The sequence below is a fragment of the Euprymna scolopes genome, chromosome 40 (genome assembly GCF_053919585.1).
Source record: "Euprymna scolopes isolate OS-2025 chromosome 40, ASM5391958v1, whole genome shotgun sequence".
Lineage (NCBI taxonomy): Eukaryota > Metazoa > Mollusca > Cephalopoda > Sepiida > Sepiolidae > Euprymna > Euprymna scolopes.
The window spans coordinates 35,118,416-35,137,394 of NC_136521.1; the positions used below are offsets into that span (position 1 = coordinate 35,118,416).

Below are 18,979 nucleotides of genomic sequence, written 5' to 3' on the forward strand. Positions count from 1 at the left end.
TTAATGAATACATGGCATTTTTAAACAATCACTGCATATTTATGTGAATTATTTGGAAACCATTCATTTCTGGAGATTTTCAGTAGCATATTCAGATTCCTTGCACAAAAATACACTTATATGGCAAATTTCATTGCTTAGTCTTGTGTTTTAACAAAGATATAGCATTTTTACTGAAAAAGTAGTGCAAAAAATGTGACAAAACGCATATGGTCTTAAAGGGGGGAAAATATCCAAACACGCGGGGCATAAAAATAGTCATAACTTCCTTGATTTTAATTGGATTTAAAAAATTTAAAAAGATTCTTTCTTAGCTTATCAAGCTCTTTCTATATATACCAATATTGAAATATTTTAAGCCATTTAAATTTTTTCATGTGTATTGCTAGATTAACCACCAAAGAGGCTGTCCTATAAGTAGGTGCAAAGTACCGGGGCTGCTGTATTGTCATTTGGTGAATGGATTCTGGACCATACAGTAGTTTCTGGTAGGGCCTCTCGATGCCATACTAGTGGGTAATTGTTACGGCTTTATCTTATCATGTGCTACAAAAAAAAAAAAAAAAAAAATTGTCTTTTTCTCTCTTACTTCCTCTCTCTTTCCTGCTCCAACCAAGTCTATCAACCTGCTCCACAAATCCCAAAACCTCAACATCACAAATCTCAAAAAAAAAAAAAAAAAAAAAAAACCACGAATAAACCTAGAACCCCATCCTCCAACGTAGACCCCTCCTACCAGGTCTCCTTCTCCAACATCAGGGGTCTACGTTTCAACCTTTCAGAGGTTGAAATACAATTACATGAGATGAAACCAGACATATTCTTTCTATGTGAAACTGCCATAGGGCCAACCACTTCCCTAGACGAATTCATAATTAAAGGATACTCTAACTTAACATCTAAATCTGACCCCCAAGATCGCCATGGGCATGGAATATGTGCCTACATTAAAGATAGCTTCCCATGTGGTAGGGATATCTCCAGAGAAGACCCTAATTTACCTTATATGTGCTTCTAGGTTGCACTAGCTTACACCACTGCATTTATATTTGCCCTCTATCGCCCCCACAACAGTGGGGTTACTATCTTTAAGAGCATATCTGAGAAAATTGACCACATCCTGTCTGCTCATCCTTCGGCTAACATTCACATGTGGAATGGCTGACCCACTCAAATAAGACTGATGATGAGGGGAGGTTCTGTCATGATTTTGCCATTGCCTATGACCTCACTCAGATTGTTCACGAACTCACCCGTGTGCCCGATACACCCGGTCAATATGCAAGCCTTCTAGACCTTTTCCTCACAATTTCCCCTGAACTATGTTCATGTTCCGTTTTATCTCCTCTGGGATCCTCCGACCACTCCATTGTAGCAGTTAAGATAAAAATGAAATGTAATAAATCTTCAGACGTACCCTCCACGTACTGTATATCGATACTCTATGGCTGACTGGGATAGCTTCTGTACATTCATAACTGATCTACCTCTGCATTCCATGTTTAAAAAGTATGTGTCCTCTATAGTATCATACCTGGCCGAATGGTTAATTGTAGACATAGACCGATTCATACCATCCAAAAAATTCCAACAAAAACCTAACAGCCAGCCATAGTTCTCCCCAGAATGTGCTGCTGCCATCACGCACAGAAATCACTTTTTCCATAGCTACCAACGTAATAGATGTACTGAGACTAAAGCTGCTTTCAAGTCTGCCAGCAACCACTGTAAAAGAGTAATAAAAAAAATGCAAGAGAGCTATATGCTCAGTCCGTTAAATCCAAAGTAGCTGAGCAGCAGCTTGGTTCCCACCAGTTTTGGCAAATAGCAAACAAGATCCTGAACAGAAGCGTGCGTTCTATCCCAACCATCATCAATAGACCTGAGATCATCTCGTCAGCATCAGACATCTTTGCAGCTAATTCTACCCTATGCGACGAAGCCCATCAACTCCCCGTATTTCCTCCTACGACAAACAACACGCTATGCAACATACAAATATCTGTGCGTGAGGTCGCCAAGCTAATCAAGAACCTTGATTCCAGTAAAGCAACTGGCTCTGACGGCATTCCAGTTATAGTGCTGAAAAAACTCCAACCAGAACTTGCCCGCATACTTACAAAACTGTTTAAGCGTTGCGTTAAGGAGAAGTGCTTTCCAACACCCTGGAAAACCTCATTAGTATGCCCTGTATTTAAGAATTCGGGTGAAAAGCCATCTCCCTCTCAGTACAGACCAATAAGTCTCCTGTGTGTCATGAGTAAGTTGTTTGAATCCATATTAAATAAAGTAGTCAACCATGTCAGCAGAAATAATCTTCTTAGTGACATGCAATATGGTTTCCACTCTGCAAGATCTACAGCAGATGTGCTAACGGTTATATCTCATAGGATTAACGAATCTCTTGACAAAGGCTTCCTTTCCAGGGCAATTGCTCTTGACATATCGAAGGCTTTCGATAAGGTATGGCATAAGGGCCTACTTCACAAGTATCACTGGAAATGTTTTCTCAATTATTAAATCATTTCTCTCCAATAGGTTCATAAGAGTAGTGGTTGATGGGCAGAAATCAGAGGCCCACAGTATTAATGCTGGAGTCCCCCAAGGGTCCAACTCTCTTCCTGATCTACATCAATGATCTCCCAAAACACATACTTAAATCATTCGTTGACATCTATGTTGATGACACGACCATCTATGGCAACACATCAAAGGCCGTAAATGACAAAGTTCTCTCTAATTCTCTCTCCTCTGATCTTGAGTGCATGGTACCGTGGGGGAAGAGGTGGCTGGTCACTTTTAATACATCCAAAACCAAGCTTCTATATCTTTACATCATCAACGTTCTGATCCCCATCTGGCATCAATTGAAATGAATGGCTCTCATCTTGGGGAGACTTCATGTTTTGACAAGCTTCTGGGTTTGACCTTTACTCCTTATCTGAAATGGAACACGTAAATCAGGTCTGTTGCCAAGGATGCTGGGAAAATAGTGGGATCCTTCTACCGCTCCAGAAGATATCTCACTACTGATGCAATTCTCTATCTGTATAAAAGCCAAGTACGTCCAAGGATGGAGTACTGCTGCCACATCTGGGCAGGAGCTGCTAAAAGCAGCCTATCCTGCCTTGACAGAGTACAAAATAGACTTCGTGGCTTAGTGGGGGATGCCCTTTTCTCTTCCCTTCAGCCTTTCTCCCACAGAAGAGACATTGTGAGCCTGTCTTTGTTTTATCATTATTTCCATGGCAAGTGCTCGTCTGATCTCCAATCTCTGGTCCCCCCCTCACCAATCGTTCACGAGAAACACCTATCTGGCTGAAACTACTGTCAATAATTTTCCCCACTCTTTATTTGTGCCTAAATCCAAACGTAGATTCCCTGAGCAGAGCTTCTTTCTCAGAAGTGCACAACTGTGGAACTCTCTTCCGTTTGCCTGTTTCTAACCTGACTACAACTTGGATGTCTTCAAGTCCAACATAAACAAATTCCTGACAAACCACCCCCTTAAGTAAGACACTATCAAATCTCCAATACTAATATTTACTACAATACTATCTCATTGATTACTGTACACGCAATAACCCTTATCCCTGAGTGGCCTCCGGGCTTTGATGAGTGGTGATCTCCATGCAAAAAAAAAAAAAGAAAAAAAAAAAGCAGTTCCTTGAATTTATCCCAGAGAGCAGGAAAGGAATACCAAAGGTAAGCATCCACAGAAAAAAAGCTGCCAGAGTAGAAAACCTTTTTGCATTTGGTGGGTCGAAAATATTTTTTGAGAAAAAATAGGTAAAAGGAAAATTTACCAAGATAACAGAAATTGGCTTTTTCTTATTTTTTTTTTAATAGAAGTTACGCCATACAAGGTATGGAGTCACTTGATGTAAGAAGCTAAAACAAAAATACTTCAAGGTCTGAAACTATCCAACAATTAGTGTGAGATGGAAAACCCAGAACCAACCCAGAAAACAACAATACTTTCCCTGTATCAGAAACATTGCTGATGGATTGTGAGGATTAAAAGACAAAATAATAGAAGTGCCCAGAGAGGACACTTTCCTCATAAAAGTATTAAGATATTCCAATTTCTTATAATAATATAAAAAACATAACTACTACTATTAAAATTATTACATTATTATAGAATATAATACCGTTTTTTTGGAGAGATTCCGGAATATTCTAAAATGTGGAACATTAAAGTATTCTATTTTGAGCGATTCTAGAATATTCCATCCACTAAAACTAAAAAAGAATGCTGTTTGTGTAAACCCTTCAGTTATGCAGCTAAGAGTTAAGCAGCTAAGACGCTAACTACCATTGACTCTAGCAAAATTCCCAGGATAATGCTCCAGCTGAAAGGAACTCATTTAAAAGAATAAATTACCTGCATCTCTCCAAGAAAAACTGGACTTTTGGTAAATATAAAGATTTATGTTTTTCTCTCTAACCAAAGAAATATTATTTAAATATTCTCTTTTATTCGGTCTTTCTTCTAAATAAAACCATTAGACTGAAGTTAAAATTGCTTATCTCCCTTAGACCTTGTCAAACGCTTTCAAATCTCTAGTAGTACAAAAGAAAGCAGATTTAATATTTGTAAATATTGCTTTTTTTTTTTTTTTTTGTTAAAATGTTTCCTTGTTTTCAACTTGATTTATGTCCAATAAATATTTCTTGCTTTTTTTATAACTGAGTTTTTACATTTGTTTAAATATTTGTTGCGTGTTAAGCATGTAACAGAAACAAGAGTTACAAAACTGCTTAAAGTAAGCATAAGGTCCACTTTCTACTCTCCTTTCTGGTTAGTTATGTAAAAAAAAAAAAGGGAGGGGGGGATTTGCACCCATGGGAGGCTGTACCGAATTTTAGGCCAAAATTTGCCTTTTTCTGGATCTAAAAAAAAAAAAAAAATTGGAGAACTCACAACCTTCAACTCATAAAATAAACCAGTCTTACCTTCACCCAATCGTAACTTGATGTTGGGAAACCATGTAAACAGATTAAGATTTCTTCATTTCCTCCTTGGCCGACTTCATCTGAGAGAGAGAGAGAGAGAGAGAGAGAGAGAAAAAAAGATCCACGTAAAATATATATATATATATATATATATATATATATATATATATATATATTGTTTTTAAAATATAATTATCCACTGACACGTGTTTCGTCGTCTACGACTCATCAGAGTGGCTGAATCTAATGAGATTCGAAATCAGGACCCTGCGGTAATGAGCCTAAGGGTCCCCGATTTCGAATTTCGCTAGATTCAGCCACTCTGATGAGTCGTAAACGCCGAAACACGTGTCAATGGATAGTTATATTTTAGAAACAATATATATGCTGCTTCCCATGTGGAAGTACCAAATTGGTTAAAGGGAAAATTATTCCCAGCTAGCATTTAGATAAAAATGCACTTTCGTAAATAATTGAATTCATTCAAAACGTATCGCAAAAACAAACACACACACACACACACACACACACACACACACACACACACACACACACAAATAAAATTATATAATAAACCATGTGTTGTGTTTTCTTCCAGTACTACTAACAATAGCATTACAAGCACATGCTGTATTTCCAAGGACATCAGTAATATTACATACCTAATGTGCTTCAACAAGTCATATCTTTTTTATTTGTGGGTCAATTTTTAAAAGAATTACATTGATGGAAAGAGAATAGAATTAGAATTCCAATGATGTTAATTTATTTTGCTTTTATGTGTTTAATGTTTTAATGCTCCAAGTTAAAAATAAAAAGACAGTAAAAAATGACGACAGCAAAAAGGGAAACTGTTCTTTCAATGTTTACATTTCATACGTTACGTTTGGATACACATCCGCGGGGTCAAATTTGATTGGATATGGCTGAAATTTTACAGGCTATATAAACATAGAAGTCCATCTCTACTGAACTTTGATTTATATTTTTATGACCATAAGAAGCAAAGTTACGACCGAGCAAAGTTGACGAAGAATATTTTTAAATTGATAAGATAAATCAGCATATATCATCCATTTCCATATAGATAATAGTTTCAGAATTATTTTCATGTATAATAAGTAAATATTTGATGATTATTAGTTGGGCAGAAATTTCTTTAAAATGTTATCTTTCAAATCTGCTTAACGAGAAAACTGCTTGCTACGCACTTAATGTACTGACTAGCACTGAGCTGTCTACAGTCAGCATATCAACGAGTTTCGTTTGTATTCTCTTAAAAATAAAAAAACTGTTTTACTGCTTTCGTTTTACTAGACTAGTCATTTTTTATTGTGAGTTTGTCAATTTAAAAAAATTTATTTTCAAGTTTTTCAAATTTTATTTCTAAACAATACCAAACCAAAATGATATTGTTTTTTTTAACGCTTTTTAGTACATGCGTTTCTGTTATCATGGTATTTATAACTTCTTGCTTGTACTTAAGATAGAATTGTTTTTTAGTGGTCAAAAAAGCAAATACATAACAAATAAAAGGTACTTGTGCACTTATGCTACCGTGCTGAAATAATAACATTATTTAGAAACCCGTTCTTAACGTGGGGAGAGAAGGGTGTTTTGTTAACTATTCTGTACTTTCACCTAACAATTTAATAAAAAAAAAATAAATAAATAAAGATATTGTGAAACTTGAATTTAACTTGAAAATACTATTTGAAAAAAATAGCACGGTAACATAAGTGCATAAACACCCAAATAAATATTACCAGAGGCAAGATAAGTTACTCTTCTACCTAGTTGAATAAGTTTCTAGTGTATTCAGTTAATGTAAAATGTTTGTTTATTTCGAAAAGTAAGTAGTGTCAAGCATTACACAAGCACAAAAAAAAAAGAAAAATAGCCACGTGATATCTCATGTCTTTGAAATCTCGACAATGACTTAAAAATACACAAAATATTGTTAGAAACCCAACCAATAAATAAATGTCCTCGTGACATTTATTGGGTGAGTTTCTAATAGTATTTTGTGTAATTTTTTATTTTTAACTCATTGTCAAGACCATTTTTTCGAATCTGTAAAACAAACCCGTTTTTTTAACTGATGATATCTAAGTAAGAATAGCAACAATAAGAAAACAATAATAACTGTTTCTTCACCTTTTTATCTCGGAAAACTTTACGATAGCAAAAAATAAATAAATAGATAACGTCTTTATTCATTTAAATATCTTATCAGTTTCATTTATAAAATAAAAATAAAATAATTTCATTTTTTTGTTTTTAATATTTATTTAGATAAATTTTCACAAACAGTATATCAGTGCGGTAAAATAACAGAAGACAAATCACAAAAAGTGTGTGTGTGTGTGGGGGGGGGGGAATTAAAACTCATTACAATGAAATTCTCTATCGAACCAACTAATTTTTAGGTATCACAGAAATAAATGCATAAAAAAACGTGTCAAGGGTTTTAAAATAATGTCAGCCCTTGACACGTGTCCATTCTCACTGTTTTTCAAATCACTTTTAATAACAAAATATTTGGTTTCCATATAAAAATTAGACAAAACGTGGATTTCATGAACAAAGCTTCTTTCTTAGAACTGCACGCCTGTGGAACTCTGTTCCGTCTGCCTGCTTCCCTCCAGACTACAACTTGGATGTCTTCAAGTCTAATGTTAACAAATTCCTAATGAACCGCCTCCTTAAGTAAACACTTCATCAAATCTCCTCACTAACGTAATGTATTTGCAATAACCCTTATCCCTGAGTAGCTTCCGAGCCTTGATAAGTGGTGATCACTGTGTAAAAAAAAAAAAAAAAAAAAAAAAGACGGTTCAATAAAGAATTTCATTGTGATGCATTTTGTAAATTATTACTTTGTTTCCACCATAACATTTTTCTTTAAAATGGCTACCTTTTAAAGTTTTTGGGTATGCTGAAGGCAAATATTGCATTTAAATTTTCTGCAAATAAGTAGCTTTCCGGATATTAAGCACTGTCATTTCTTATGTTATTGCTGATGGTACATGCGTTTGTGCATAGTTTCTCGGGGTTGCGCTCGCACGTACCAAGATGGTCACCAGTGATAACATAAGAAATGACATTGTTTAATATCCGGAAAACTACTTATTAGCAGAAAATTTAAATGCAATATTCGTTTTCAGCATACCCTAAAACCTATAAAAGTAATCATTTTAAAGAAAAATGTTAAGGTGAAAACAAGGTAAAAATTTACCGTTTTATTTCTTTGTTTACATAGTTGAATTTTCAGTAAAAGAACAGAATAGAAATGCTGAAAATTATCATCAACTGGTGAATATATAGTTGTTGCTTATCAGGATTCCTGGTATCGTGGAAGCTACATTTGAGGATTCATATATAGTACGTTTTATGGCTGCATCTCAGAAAATGGGAGTATATTTTTCGCCAGATAGAGAGGATTTCCAAAATTGAAAATTGGACTGGTTTCTAAATGCATAAGTTCTGGTTGACTATGGAAATTTCCATATTTTACAGAAATTCAAAATCTATATAAAAAGTTTTCTTCAATTTATTTCTGAGATTAATTCATATCTACTCAATTTTTTTTCTTTGAGGGGAGTAGTAAATACCGGTCATGAATGCTCTTTAGATTAAGCTCTCCTTTGGTGAAGAGGCAGGAAAATGGCTACTCTCAATAAAGCTATATTTAAATACCACTATAATACTTAGTTTTGTTCATGAATAGACACTCACTGTATGATACCATGCGCCAGTTTAAAAAAAATTGAAATTTGTGCATCTGAATTTATAATTCATGGCTTATGGTAAAGAGATACATCAGATTTGACTGCATAATCAAAACAAGCACACAATTTTACATAAGAGTGCCAAGTTTCATGAGAATAGCTTGAAAAATAAATAAATGGTGGCAAATTTACCGAATTTCTTGAAATGTTGAGGTTCGTAATTTAGCCCACTTTTTCTAAAGAAAAATGTCCACGGAAAAGCATGAATTTTGGCACTTCTTCCATATTCTCATAACTTTTGAACTACTGATGGTATTTGCATAATTCAAACGGTTTCAAGCATCTTTTACATAGCTCTTTTCATGAAAGTTGATAAAATAACAATTATCTAAAAAGAAAAAAAACATCAACTTATAATGCTACTTGCAAGGTTTAACAAGAGCTAGTATAGACATATTTTTGGACCCTGTCCAGGGTTCGTACAGATTTTCAATGTCCATTTTCAAAGCTTTCTCCAGACAAAATTCAAGTTTTCAAAATAAAATTTGGAAATTGTTTTACAATCCACAGCATTTCATAAAAGTGGTAAAAAATCAAATATACAACAAATAAATGTTACCATAGCCAATAACAGTCACTTTACAACCTGCCTGCATCATTTTTTGGTGTTTTTAAGTAGTTTTAAATGCTTTTTACTTCATTTCAAATATTAACGCTCTTTACGACTTAATTTTCAACTAAGATGGCTGCCATCGTGCCCATTTTTTATTTTTTTTGCTTAGCTGGCCTAATTTTAAATTATCATAACTTTTTTTGCTTAGAATGGGTGGGAGGAATTCGCAATTGGAGAGTCTTGTCCGTGCAAGGAAAGTATTTTTTTTTAGAAAGGAAGGGGTTAATTTTATTTATGGTGGTCACTACTAATCTCTCCCCCTTATGTCCCCCTCCCCCAAAAAATCAATTATAAATGAGAACAAAAAATAGATGGAAATTTGAATCTTTATAACAAAACTACCCGAGGTCGTTTGTGATAAAGGGGCGTAACTCTTGTATCCACAATACTATACAATTTCAGAACAATGTTTTTTAATTTTATTTGCAATATTTAAAAATATTTTAATGCTATTTTTATTAATACAGTGTAAACCGGATATAAGAGATTCTGACATACGAACACTGGATGTAAGAGAGATTCTATCTGGTCCCAAAATTAGAGTTATGTTAATGTACAGTGTAACGAGGATATAATAACCCCAGATATAAGTGTAACCCAGATATAAGAGAGCCACAGGACCAGGAGAAGTATCTTATATTCGGGTTACACTGTACTTAAAAAATAATTTAATAGTATATATTTCGATTTTATTTTTTAATATTTTGACACAAATTTTTACTGGACAAAGAAAAAAAAATTTCAAGCCCTTTTCCATATTTTCAAGGATTTTTCAAGGTAATAATGTAAGTACGGCCTTTTCAAGGAAAAATTAAAAATTCAAGAACTTTTCAAGTCTGTACGAACCCTGCTCTCTATGATAAGGAGACTAGTGGTAGATGAACCAGTTCAGATGTGGCAACAATATGCCATGCATAGGTGAATTATGGTTAAAGACACAGGACGCTCTCTAGTCTGAGTAATTTTCTAGCACAGTAAAGGGAGCCCACCTCCTTTGCATGAAAGGCTGTAGCGATTTAAGTGGAAATCCATTTTTCTGGATTTAAAGAAAAACGAAATTCTATTGAAGAGCAGACAACTCACATGGTTGATTTAATAAAGATTCAGCAATCAATTCTTCAATATTCATCCCAAAATTTCCAAAATATAAAGTGCGGTTAAATAATCAAGTGCTAACTATTCTACACTTTCCAAGTAACAATTTCCTTGGTTAAATCTGATACTGCTATCAAAACTAACTAATTCAAATCTGTCACACTCATGTAAAACCTTGCTACTCCAAATCTGATACTGCTGTCAAAACTAACTACTTCAAATCTGTCACACTCGTGTCAAACCATGCTACTCCAAATCTGACACTGCTGTCAAAACTAACTACTTCAAATCTGTCACACTTGTGTCAAACCTTGCTACTCCAAATCTGACACTGCTGTCAAAACTCGCAACTCCAAAACTCATTACTCAGCTGTCAAAACTTGCTGCCGTTCCAAATCCAAACTGAAAAATCAGCCTTTCTATTCAAAACCAGAAGCATTTCATTTGCATATCAGGTGACAAGATTGCAATCATATAAGTAGAAGTAGCGGCCATTTTTTTTTTTTCTATTCGTTTCTTTTTGCCTGCCAATCAACACTACAGACAGCACAAAAACAGGTTTGTACCAATTTTCTTTTAAAACATTTAATTACATAAACTATATACATTTTACATTTAGTATTCATTGTTTTTGAAACAGTTATAGTGCAACCGTGATTATATTAAGCAATTTATGTGTGAAACATAGATATGAGTCCCAAGTGTAACACGTACTTCAACCTTTTACCAAGGACTCCGCTTAAACTTGATCTTTTATGATTCCACCTAAATATGAGATCAAATTCTTCATCTAACACAAAAAAAAACAAAGAAAAAAAGAATACAAAAATGCCATAGGTAACAAGAAAAATTAAAAATAAATGGTCAAAGTGAGCAAGAGTACCAACTATAAACATACCTTTAAAAAGTTGTTTTTTAGGGGTATTCAGGTCTGTTTTGAACAAGTATCACATTTAAAATAGTTGCCAACAAGTAATTTTTATGATATTAAGACCTTTATTATCCAATATATTCCCTATTGTTTTCACTGGTTGCCATGTTTGTTTTTGTGCGCATGCATTCAATTTTTGCCGCATAACCTTCAAAATAAACTTTTTGAAGGTAACTCTTTAGTTGGTACATTAGTGCACTTTGACCAAATAAATTTTAGATAACGATTGATAATTTGGATAATTTTTACTACTGTTCTCATCTTGAATGTTATTCTCATGTTTCGACTCATGTAACCGCTAAGCGTCTTCTTATTGTTGAACTTGGGAATTTGCACAGAATTTCAAATGGAACCCACAAGAATCTGTGGTGTAATGGATAAAGTATCAGGTAAAAATTCAGTTCTAAATTACACTTTTCTGGAGGTCGAAGGTTCAATCCTCAGTGCATGCGACACTCAAAAATACAATTGCAAATTACTTGCAAACTTCTACCCAGTCATGGCTGATGGAATAGGTGCATGCTATCCCCGTAGATTAAATAGAGGTTTTGTTTTTTATTTTACTTGGGAGTCATCACTTATAAAGGTCTGAAGGCCACTCAAGGTTAAGGGTTAATGAATGTAAGGTGTTAGTTTAGTAATTGTTAATAGTGTAAAATAGATAGAATTTATTATGGGGACAGCTCAACAAGAACTTGTTTACATTGGATTTGAAGGTAACCATGTTGTATTCAACCGGGAAGCAGGCCAGCAGATCAGTGTTCCACAGATGGGCAGTTCTGGGAAAGAAGCTTTGTTCATGGAATCTGCGTTTAGATTTAGGCACGGATAGAGAGTGAGGGAAATTGTTGATAGCGGTTGTAGCTAGTCGAGTGTTTTTTTTGTGAAAGTTTAGCAAGGGGAGATTGGTGTTTAGTCGAGCACTTGCTATCAAAAAGCAGAGATAGGTTTGCAATATCTCTTCCGTGGGAAAGAGGTTCCAGGAAAGAGAAAAGAGCATCACTTACTAGGTTTCGAAGCAAGTTTTGAACTATCAAGGCTGGGTAGGGCACACCGAGCAGCTCCTGCCTACATGTGGTAACAGTACTCCATTTTAGGGCATACCTGGCTCTTATACAGACAGGGAATTGCATCGGCAGTGAAATAGCTTCTGGAACGATAGAGTGATCCAACCATTTTTCCAACGATCTTCGCAAAATATTTGATGTATGTGTTCCATTTCAGATCAGGAGTGAAGGTCAGTTATTAAGTGGATACACTAAGATGCAATGAGAGAGAAACAAAACTAAACTCAATAAACATCAAAGTTTTCAGTCAATCGAGGGACTCCATGATGGTGTGGAGTGCAAGTTTACCAAGCCAGCAAACCAACAAATATTGCCCAGATGAAGTTAGAAGTAAAGGTAAGTTGAATAAAACTCCAGCTATCCAGAACATATTTCTTTTAATCAAAAAGATATATAGGCTATCCATCCTAATTTCTTTATATACGAACTTATATATATATATATATATATATATATATATATATATATATACATATATATATAGACACTATTGGAATATGTAACTGAATAATTATTTTTTATAAAAAATCCCATCATCAGTGACTTGTTAGTCATTTTTTCTTTACTGTTGTTTTGAAGTGAATCAGATTTTTCGCAGACATCTCCAAACCAGATTTTTCCAGTGGCAAAGGCTTCCAGCGAAATAGTGACATTTGGTGACAGAAGGAACCACCAGTACGGCCAGTGACTAAACGACTAAACTCAGAAACTGGAGAGTGAAAGCACTGTTTTAGTACCTCCAAAAACGTGTGGAAATCGTGTCGCCACATGGACTTAGGGTTTGTAAGTCACTAAATTTGACGATATATGCATAGTTCCAGCATCCAATGAACTACTTGAATACATTTAAAGGATTTGAGACAAAACCATGTTATATTTGTAACCAATATCCTGAGGCACCATGATCAGGGCTATGTTACATTTTGTAGTGATGTGACAAAGTATATGGTTACATGTATGATATCTTGACCAGGATATATACACACATCTGTGGGACATATGTTAGATTTGTGGTCTCCTGACCATGACGTGTAAGCATATATGTTATAATAATATAAATAAATATTCATCTAAAAATTTCAGAAAAAAAAAAAAAAAAAAAAAAAAAATTCATTATAGATTCATAGTTATAGAAAATTTGATCACCCTATAAATTTTGGGACGACTTTCTTATTTTCATAAATGGCTCGTAAACGAACCAGTAATACCTGATGTGGTACTAGCCCTGAATGAGCTGTGCCAGCTTCCTCTGAAGGAGGAAATTTACAGAGACTATCAAATTCAGAAGCAGTTCAAGGATGGAATACTGTTGCCACATCTTGGCAGGAGCTGCTAGAAAGGACTTGTCCTGCCTTGATAGAGTTCAAAATAGACTTCGTAGCCTCGTAGGAGATGTCCTTTTCTCTTCCCTGCAACCTCTATCTCACAGAAGAGATGTTGCGAGTTTGTCTCTGATGTATCGTTATTTTCATGGAAAGTGTTTGACTGAGCTTCAGTCTATGGTCCCTCCTCGCCAAACTTTCACAAGAAACACTCGTCTAGCTGAAAACACTATCAATAATTCCCCCCACTCTTTATCTGTGCCTAAACCTAAACGTAGATTCCATGAACAAAGCTTCTTTCTTAGAACTGCACGCCTGTGGAATTGTCTTCAGTTTTCCTGCTTTCCGGCTGACTACAATATGGTTGTCTTCAAGTCTAACGTAAATAAGTTCTTGATGAGCCGTTCCATATAAGTTATCAAATTTAACAAATTTTCATTACTAATGATTACTATATTGTCCAATTTCTACTGTACACTCTTTAACCCTTATCCTTGAGTGGCCTCTTGGCCTTGATAATGTGGTGATGCCTGTGTAAAAAAAAAAAGTTCTGAACTGCATGTATATCACAGTCAGGAGACAATGACATACATACAATGCCTAGCATTGTCACATGTCAATGAGATTGTCAATCTAAGGGAGGATAACTCACACTAATTAACAGATATAAGCATATTTTGCAATCAAATAATGAAACAATTTTAAGTAAACAAAAATTTAAACTAAAAGATGGTCACACACTTTTAGAAGACACTTATTTTGAATAAAATTTAAAAACTTTAAAGTGTCAGAAATAATGATGAAATCATTTTATTTACTTTTTTTGTTGTTATAATTCCAATATTTCATTAAAAATAGCCTTGTCAGGGTAGGAAGTCTGGTATGTGAGGGTTTTTTTTGAAAATTGAAAAAAAATCATGTACCTAACTTCCTACCCTGATGAGGCTATTTTTAATGAAATATTGGAATTATAACAAAAAAAAAGTAAATAAAATGATTTTATCATTATTTCTGACACTTTAAAGTTTTCAAATTTCTCATTTAAATTTTATTTACAAAAAAAAAAATGTTCCGAAACACCAAATGAAGTTAGTTTCAGAAATTGCTGAAGCAGTACACAATCTACAAGTGCCAAATAAAGTTAGTCCTGGAAATTGCTGAAATGCTTTACAAAAAAGAAAAGAAGAGTTAATTAACAAACTAAAAATGAAACTAGTCACAGAAATTGCTGAAGGAGTTTACAGAAAAAAAAAATACACTAAATAATGAAATGAAAAATAAATTAGCGATCATAATTATTAGAAATTGAATAAAAAAAAACAAAAAAACTGCCTTTGGCTCTTGTGGAAATGAGATCTTTTTTTATGTAAAATTGTTTCTTTGTTTGATCGATAATTTTTGCATCCTAAATTGTCTCCAGCAAAAATCTGCCTAATCAAATGTTAATTATATCCCTTAGATTAATAACCTTGTTGACATCCTCAAATAGTCACCCATTTGATACTAGTCGGGCTCCAAGCTGCTTAACTTTGGTGATCTAACAAGTGTGTCAATGAGTATATAGTTTTCAATTTTTTAATCTAAAGAAAAAAAAAGTTTATGTAAGAAATAAATAGAAAATATGTATATCTTACCAATATTAAATATTTTAAACTCTTTATAATTGAAAAATGTGCCCCTGCTCTGCCAGTTCTTTACCCTGGGGGGCAAAGACGGGCTTGGATAGTACATGTATAAGACGAGCGCCAGAAGGGCAACATCCACTGCATATATTAGTTTCATTCTTCAAGGATCAAGGGTTTTCGTTGTCTTTTTGTTCAACCTGAAGAAAGAGAAAAATGAATTAGTAAACTTTGCGAAGTGACAGAAAATAGGCAAAGCCAGCTAGCATCAAACAATGTGGACCGTTGTTCGAGCTGTCATGATTTTGTACAAAGAGAAGCTTTTAGTGACTTCTTTTTACAACAAAGTTACTGGTTAAAAACTGGTTCAGAAAATGATACACACACAAACTTCTTATGGCCTTTACTTTGCTGAATGTGTAAAGCTTGAACTGCTTTGCATATTATTATTCATCGGACTAGTGTTCACATCTTGAGTGTTATTTTTCACAATGTTTCGGTCGATATAATTTCCGACCTTCTTCAGGTGTTTCTTGTCGAACTCGGGAATTTGAATGGAATTTCGAACGGAACCCTTTATTTACACCACGGGGGTAGCGTGCTCTTGTTCCATCAGCCATGACTGGATAGAGGTTCTAAGTAATTCACAAATGTATTTTTTCGGTTACTCACACTGAGGATTGAACCTTCAACCTCACACTCAAGATGAGAACAGTAGTCTGATGAATAATAATATGTATAACGAATCCTCATCTCATAAATTCAGAAATGTTGAACTGCTTTATTTGTATTCTATTTCTATACTTATTGGTCCTAGTAATTGGATTGGACCTAGTAATTCCCTCCTGTTCATCCATTCGTTTGTTTGCAGTTTTCTTAATAACCACTCCTTGAATTTTTTTGAAATTTTGCACAAACATTAGTCATGATCAAAGTAAATTTTTGCCAGAACAGATTTTCTGGGATAACTCTGGTTGCTCCTCTGGGGGGCGTTATAGGGTAAAATTGCCCCCAAATTGCTCAATTGTTCGCACTTTTCTCAATAACCATGCCTTGGAGTTTTTAAAATTTGCACAAACATTAGTCATGGTGAAAGTAAATTTTTGTCAGAACAGATACATATTTTTTTACGATATACATATTTGCTGTATTTGAAAAAATATTTTACTGCTATTTTTTATGGTACTTTCTTCAAATATTTTTTTTTTACTGTACTTGGTATGACTTTTTTTGCACATATCTTTTACAATTATATAAAAGGAACTTTATGTACGTTTGTGTGTGTGTGTGCGTTCGTTCCCCATGGACTTCAAAACGGCTGGACCAATTTTTATGAAATTTCACACAAACATACTTTATATATCTTAGATATTGGAATGTCTTCAATAAGTATCGATAATGGAAAAAATCTAATGAAAGAAGGAACAAGTGATTCAGACCAAATTTCACACTTAAAATCACAAGTGCATTTGAGAAGTTTTTTTTACCACACAAGCAGAATGACCTGGCATATAAAATCAACAGTAGGTTCTTTGATGTGACAGCAGCACATTCGAAATATGTTTTAGTTTAAAGCACAATTGAGCCATTATATTTTACTTTTACATTTCCAACTTTAATTAAGCCATTATATATAAAAAAATAATTTTATAAAATCAACAGTAGGTTCTCTACAGTGCAATGTATTGTGGACTAAATTATTGTAGGGAGGCATATGAAGCTTCCTCCTGGTGCACTGTGATGGTCTCCAACTAGATCATGCAATCTCTACTATCATATAAAAGGAACTTTGTCTGTGTGCATGTGAGTTTGTTTCCTATGGACTCACAAACGACTGGGTCGATTTTTATGAAATTTCACATGAAGGTACTTTATGTGCCTGGCAGTGTTCTTAGAGAGGTTTTGTTTCAGGATATCTTTGATAAGCATCGATAATCGAAATAATCCAATGAAAGAAGGAACAGGCGATTTGGACCAAAGTTAACATCTTACACAGCCTAACATCACAAGTTCATTCGAGAAGGTTAATTACCACACAAGCAGTAAGACCTGGCATATAAAATCAACAGTAGGTTCTTTGATATGACAGGGGCACGTTCAAAATGAATGTTTCTTTTTAGAGCAGCACTGAACCATGATACTTGACTTTTGCATTTTAAATTTTAATTCAAGGTATTATATAGAAAAAATAATTTTATAATATCAACAGCAGGTTCTCTATGGTGCAATGTAGACTGGAAAAAATGTCTAAATATCTGGAAAACTACTCGTCTGCACAAAATTTAAATGTAATATTCGTTTTTAGCATACCCGAAAACCTATATAAGTCACCATTTTAAAAGTGGAAAGAAAGTAAAAATTTACCTTTGCCCTTTTTTTTTTTGTTTCGTAAAATTCAATGTCTTTGAAAACTATTTTTAATTTTTTTACCTTTTTCGAAATTTTTGGATATGTTCATCACTGCGACATGATAATTGAGTAATTTGGTTTTAATTGAAATTCAATACTTCAATTTTCGCTTTTATAATGAAGAAGCAACACAAAAAAAAAAAAAAAAAAAAAAACGAGTCAATGCACTTATGTTACTGTGATTCGAGTTTTACGATATCTCTTTTTGGTAAATGTTACCTTACGCTACAACAGAACACCGACCACTCTAACTTGTCTTTTTTTTTTTTGTTTTTTTTTAGGGGTATTTGAGGTCACTAACAACAAATAATAATGTAAAATTGGAGAAAGAAAAGTATGTTTGTAAAGAGCCGCGCGTTGTATCTCAGCGGTAGCAGTATCAGAATTTTTGTAGGAATTTTTGACACCCCTAACACGAAACTGCGAATACAATATAAAAATCTCGGAATTTCTCTGTTAAAATTGGGTTATTTATTTTCTTTATGGATTATACTTCCAAAATAAACTATTACAGTTGTTTTAAAAGTAATAGAAATTTTTTTTATTTTTTTAAAACAGTAATGAATTTTCCGAACTCAATATTTTTCAATTTTTAAACTCAATATTTTTCAATTTTTAAATTTTAAAAATCTATCAAAATTTTTCTATTCATTCTATTTTTACGATATTTTCAGGGTAAATGTGAAATTTTATGTTCTTTCACATAAATCGAATATAATATTTTAGACAAACGTTTTTTTTTTTTTAAATTCACGACCCCCCCCATCCCAATTTTTAAGTGTCTATTAAAAAGTAAATACTTAATTTAGTAACCCGATGAGTACATAATTATTTACTCACAAATTGAAGAGAAAAGGTCAATACATAATATATTCAAATTTAAAAAAAAAAAAAAAACAGTGTTCTTTTAGAATTTTACCTGTAAAGTTTGAAGTTTAAAACCTTTTTTTTTAAACCACGTTATTTGTTTTTTCTTTTTTTTTTTTTAATGGAACCTTGGTCCTTGCTCCTTTAATTGAAAAAAAAAATTAGGGCTTGAATTACATTTTTCGAGGAGTTATAAGCTTGGAAAGACAGGGGGTCGAATAATTCACGCCTCCCATTTTGTAAATGTCTAATAATAATTAATTTAGAACCCGATGAGTACATAATTATTTACTCACAAATTGA

The 18,979-nt window shown here is 33.7% G+C and overlaps 1 protein-coding gene across 1 annotated transcript in view; it reads right to left on the bottom strand.

Annotated features, from left to right (window-relative positions):
- LOC145265488 (mesoderm-specific transcript protein-like) overlaps nucleotides 1-18,979 on the bottom strand; it is a 63,980-nt gene that overhangs the window by 39,607 nt on the left and 5,394 nt on the right. Inside the window, exons 2-3 of the mRNA XM_080121365.1 lie at nucleotides 15,413-15,602; nucleotides 4,960-5,039 (exon numbers count right to left, since the gene is read on the bottom strand). Of these exons, the coding sequence (XP_079977491.1) occupies nucleotides 4,960-5,039; nucleotides 15,413-15,560 (228 nt within the window). The 5' untranslated portion in view covers nucleotides 15,561-15,602. The remainder of the gene's footprint in view (nucleotides 1-4,959; nucleotides 5,040-15,412; nucleotides 15,603-18,979) is intronic.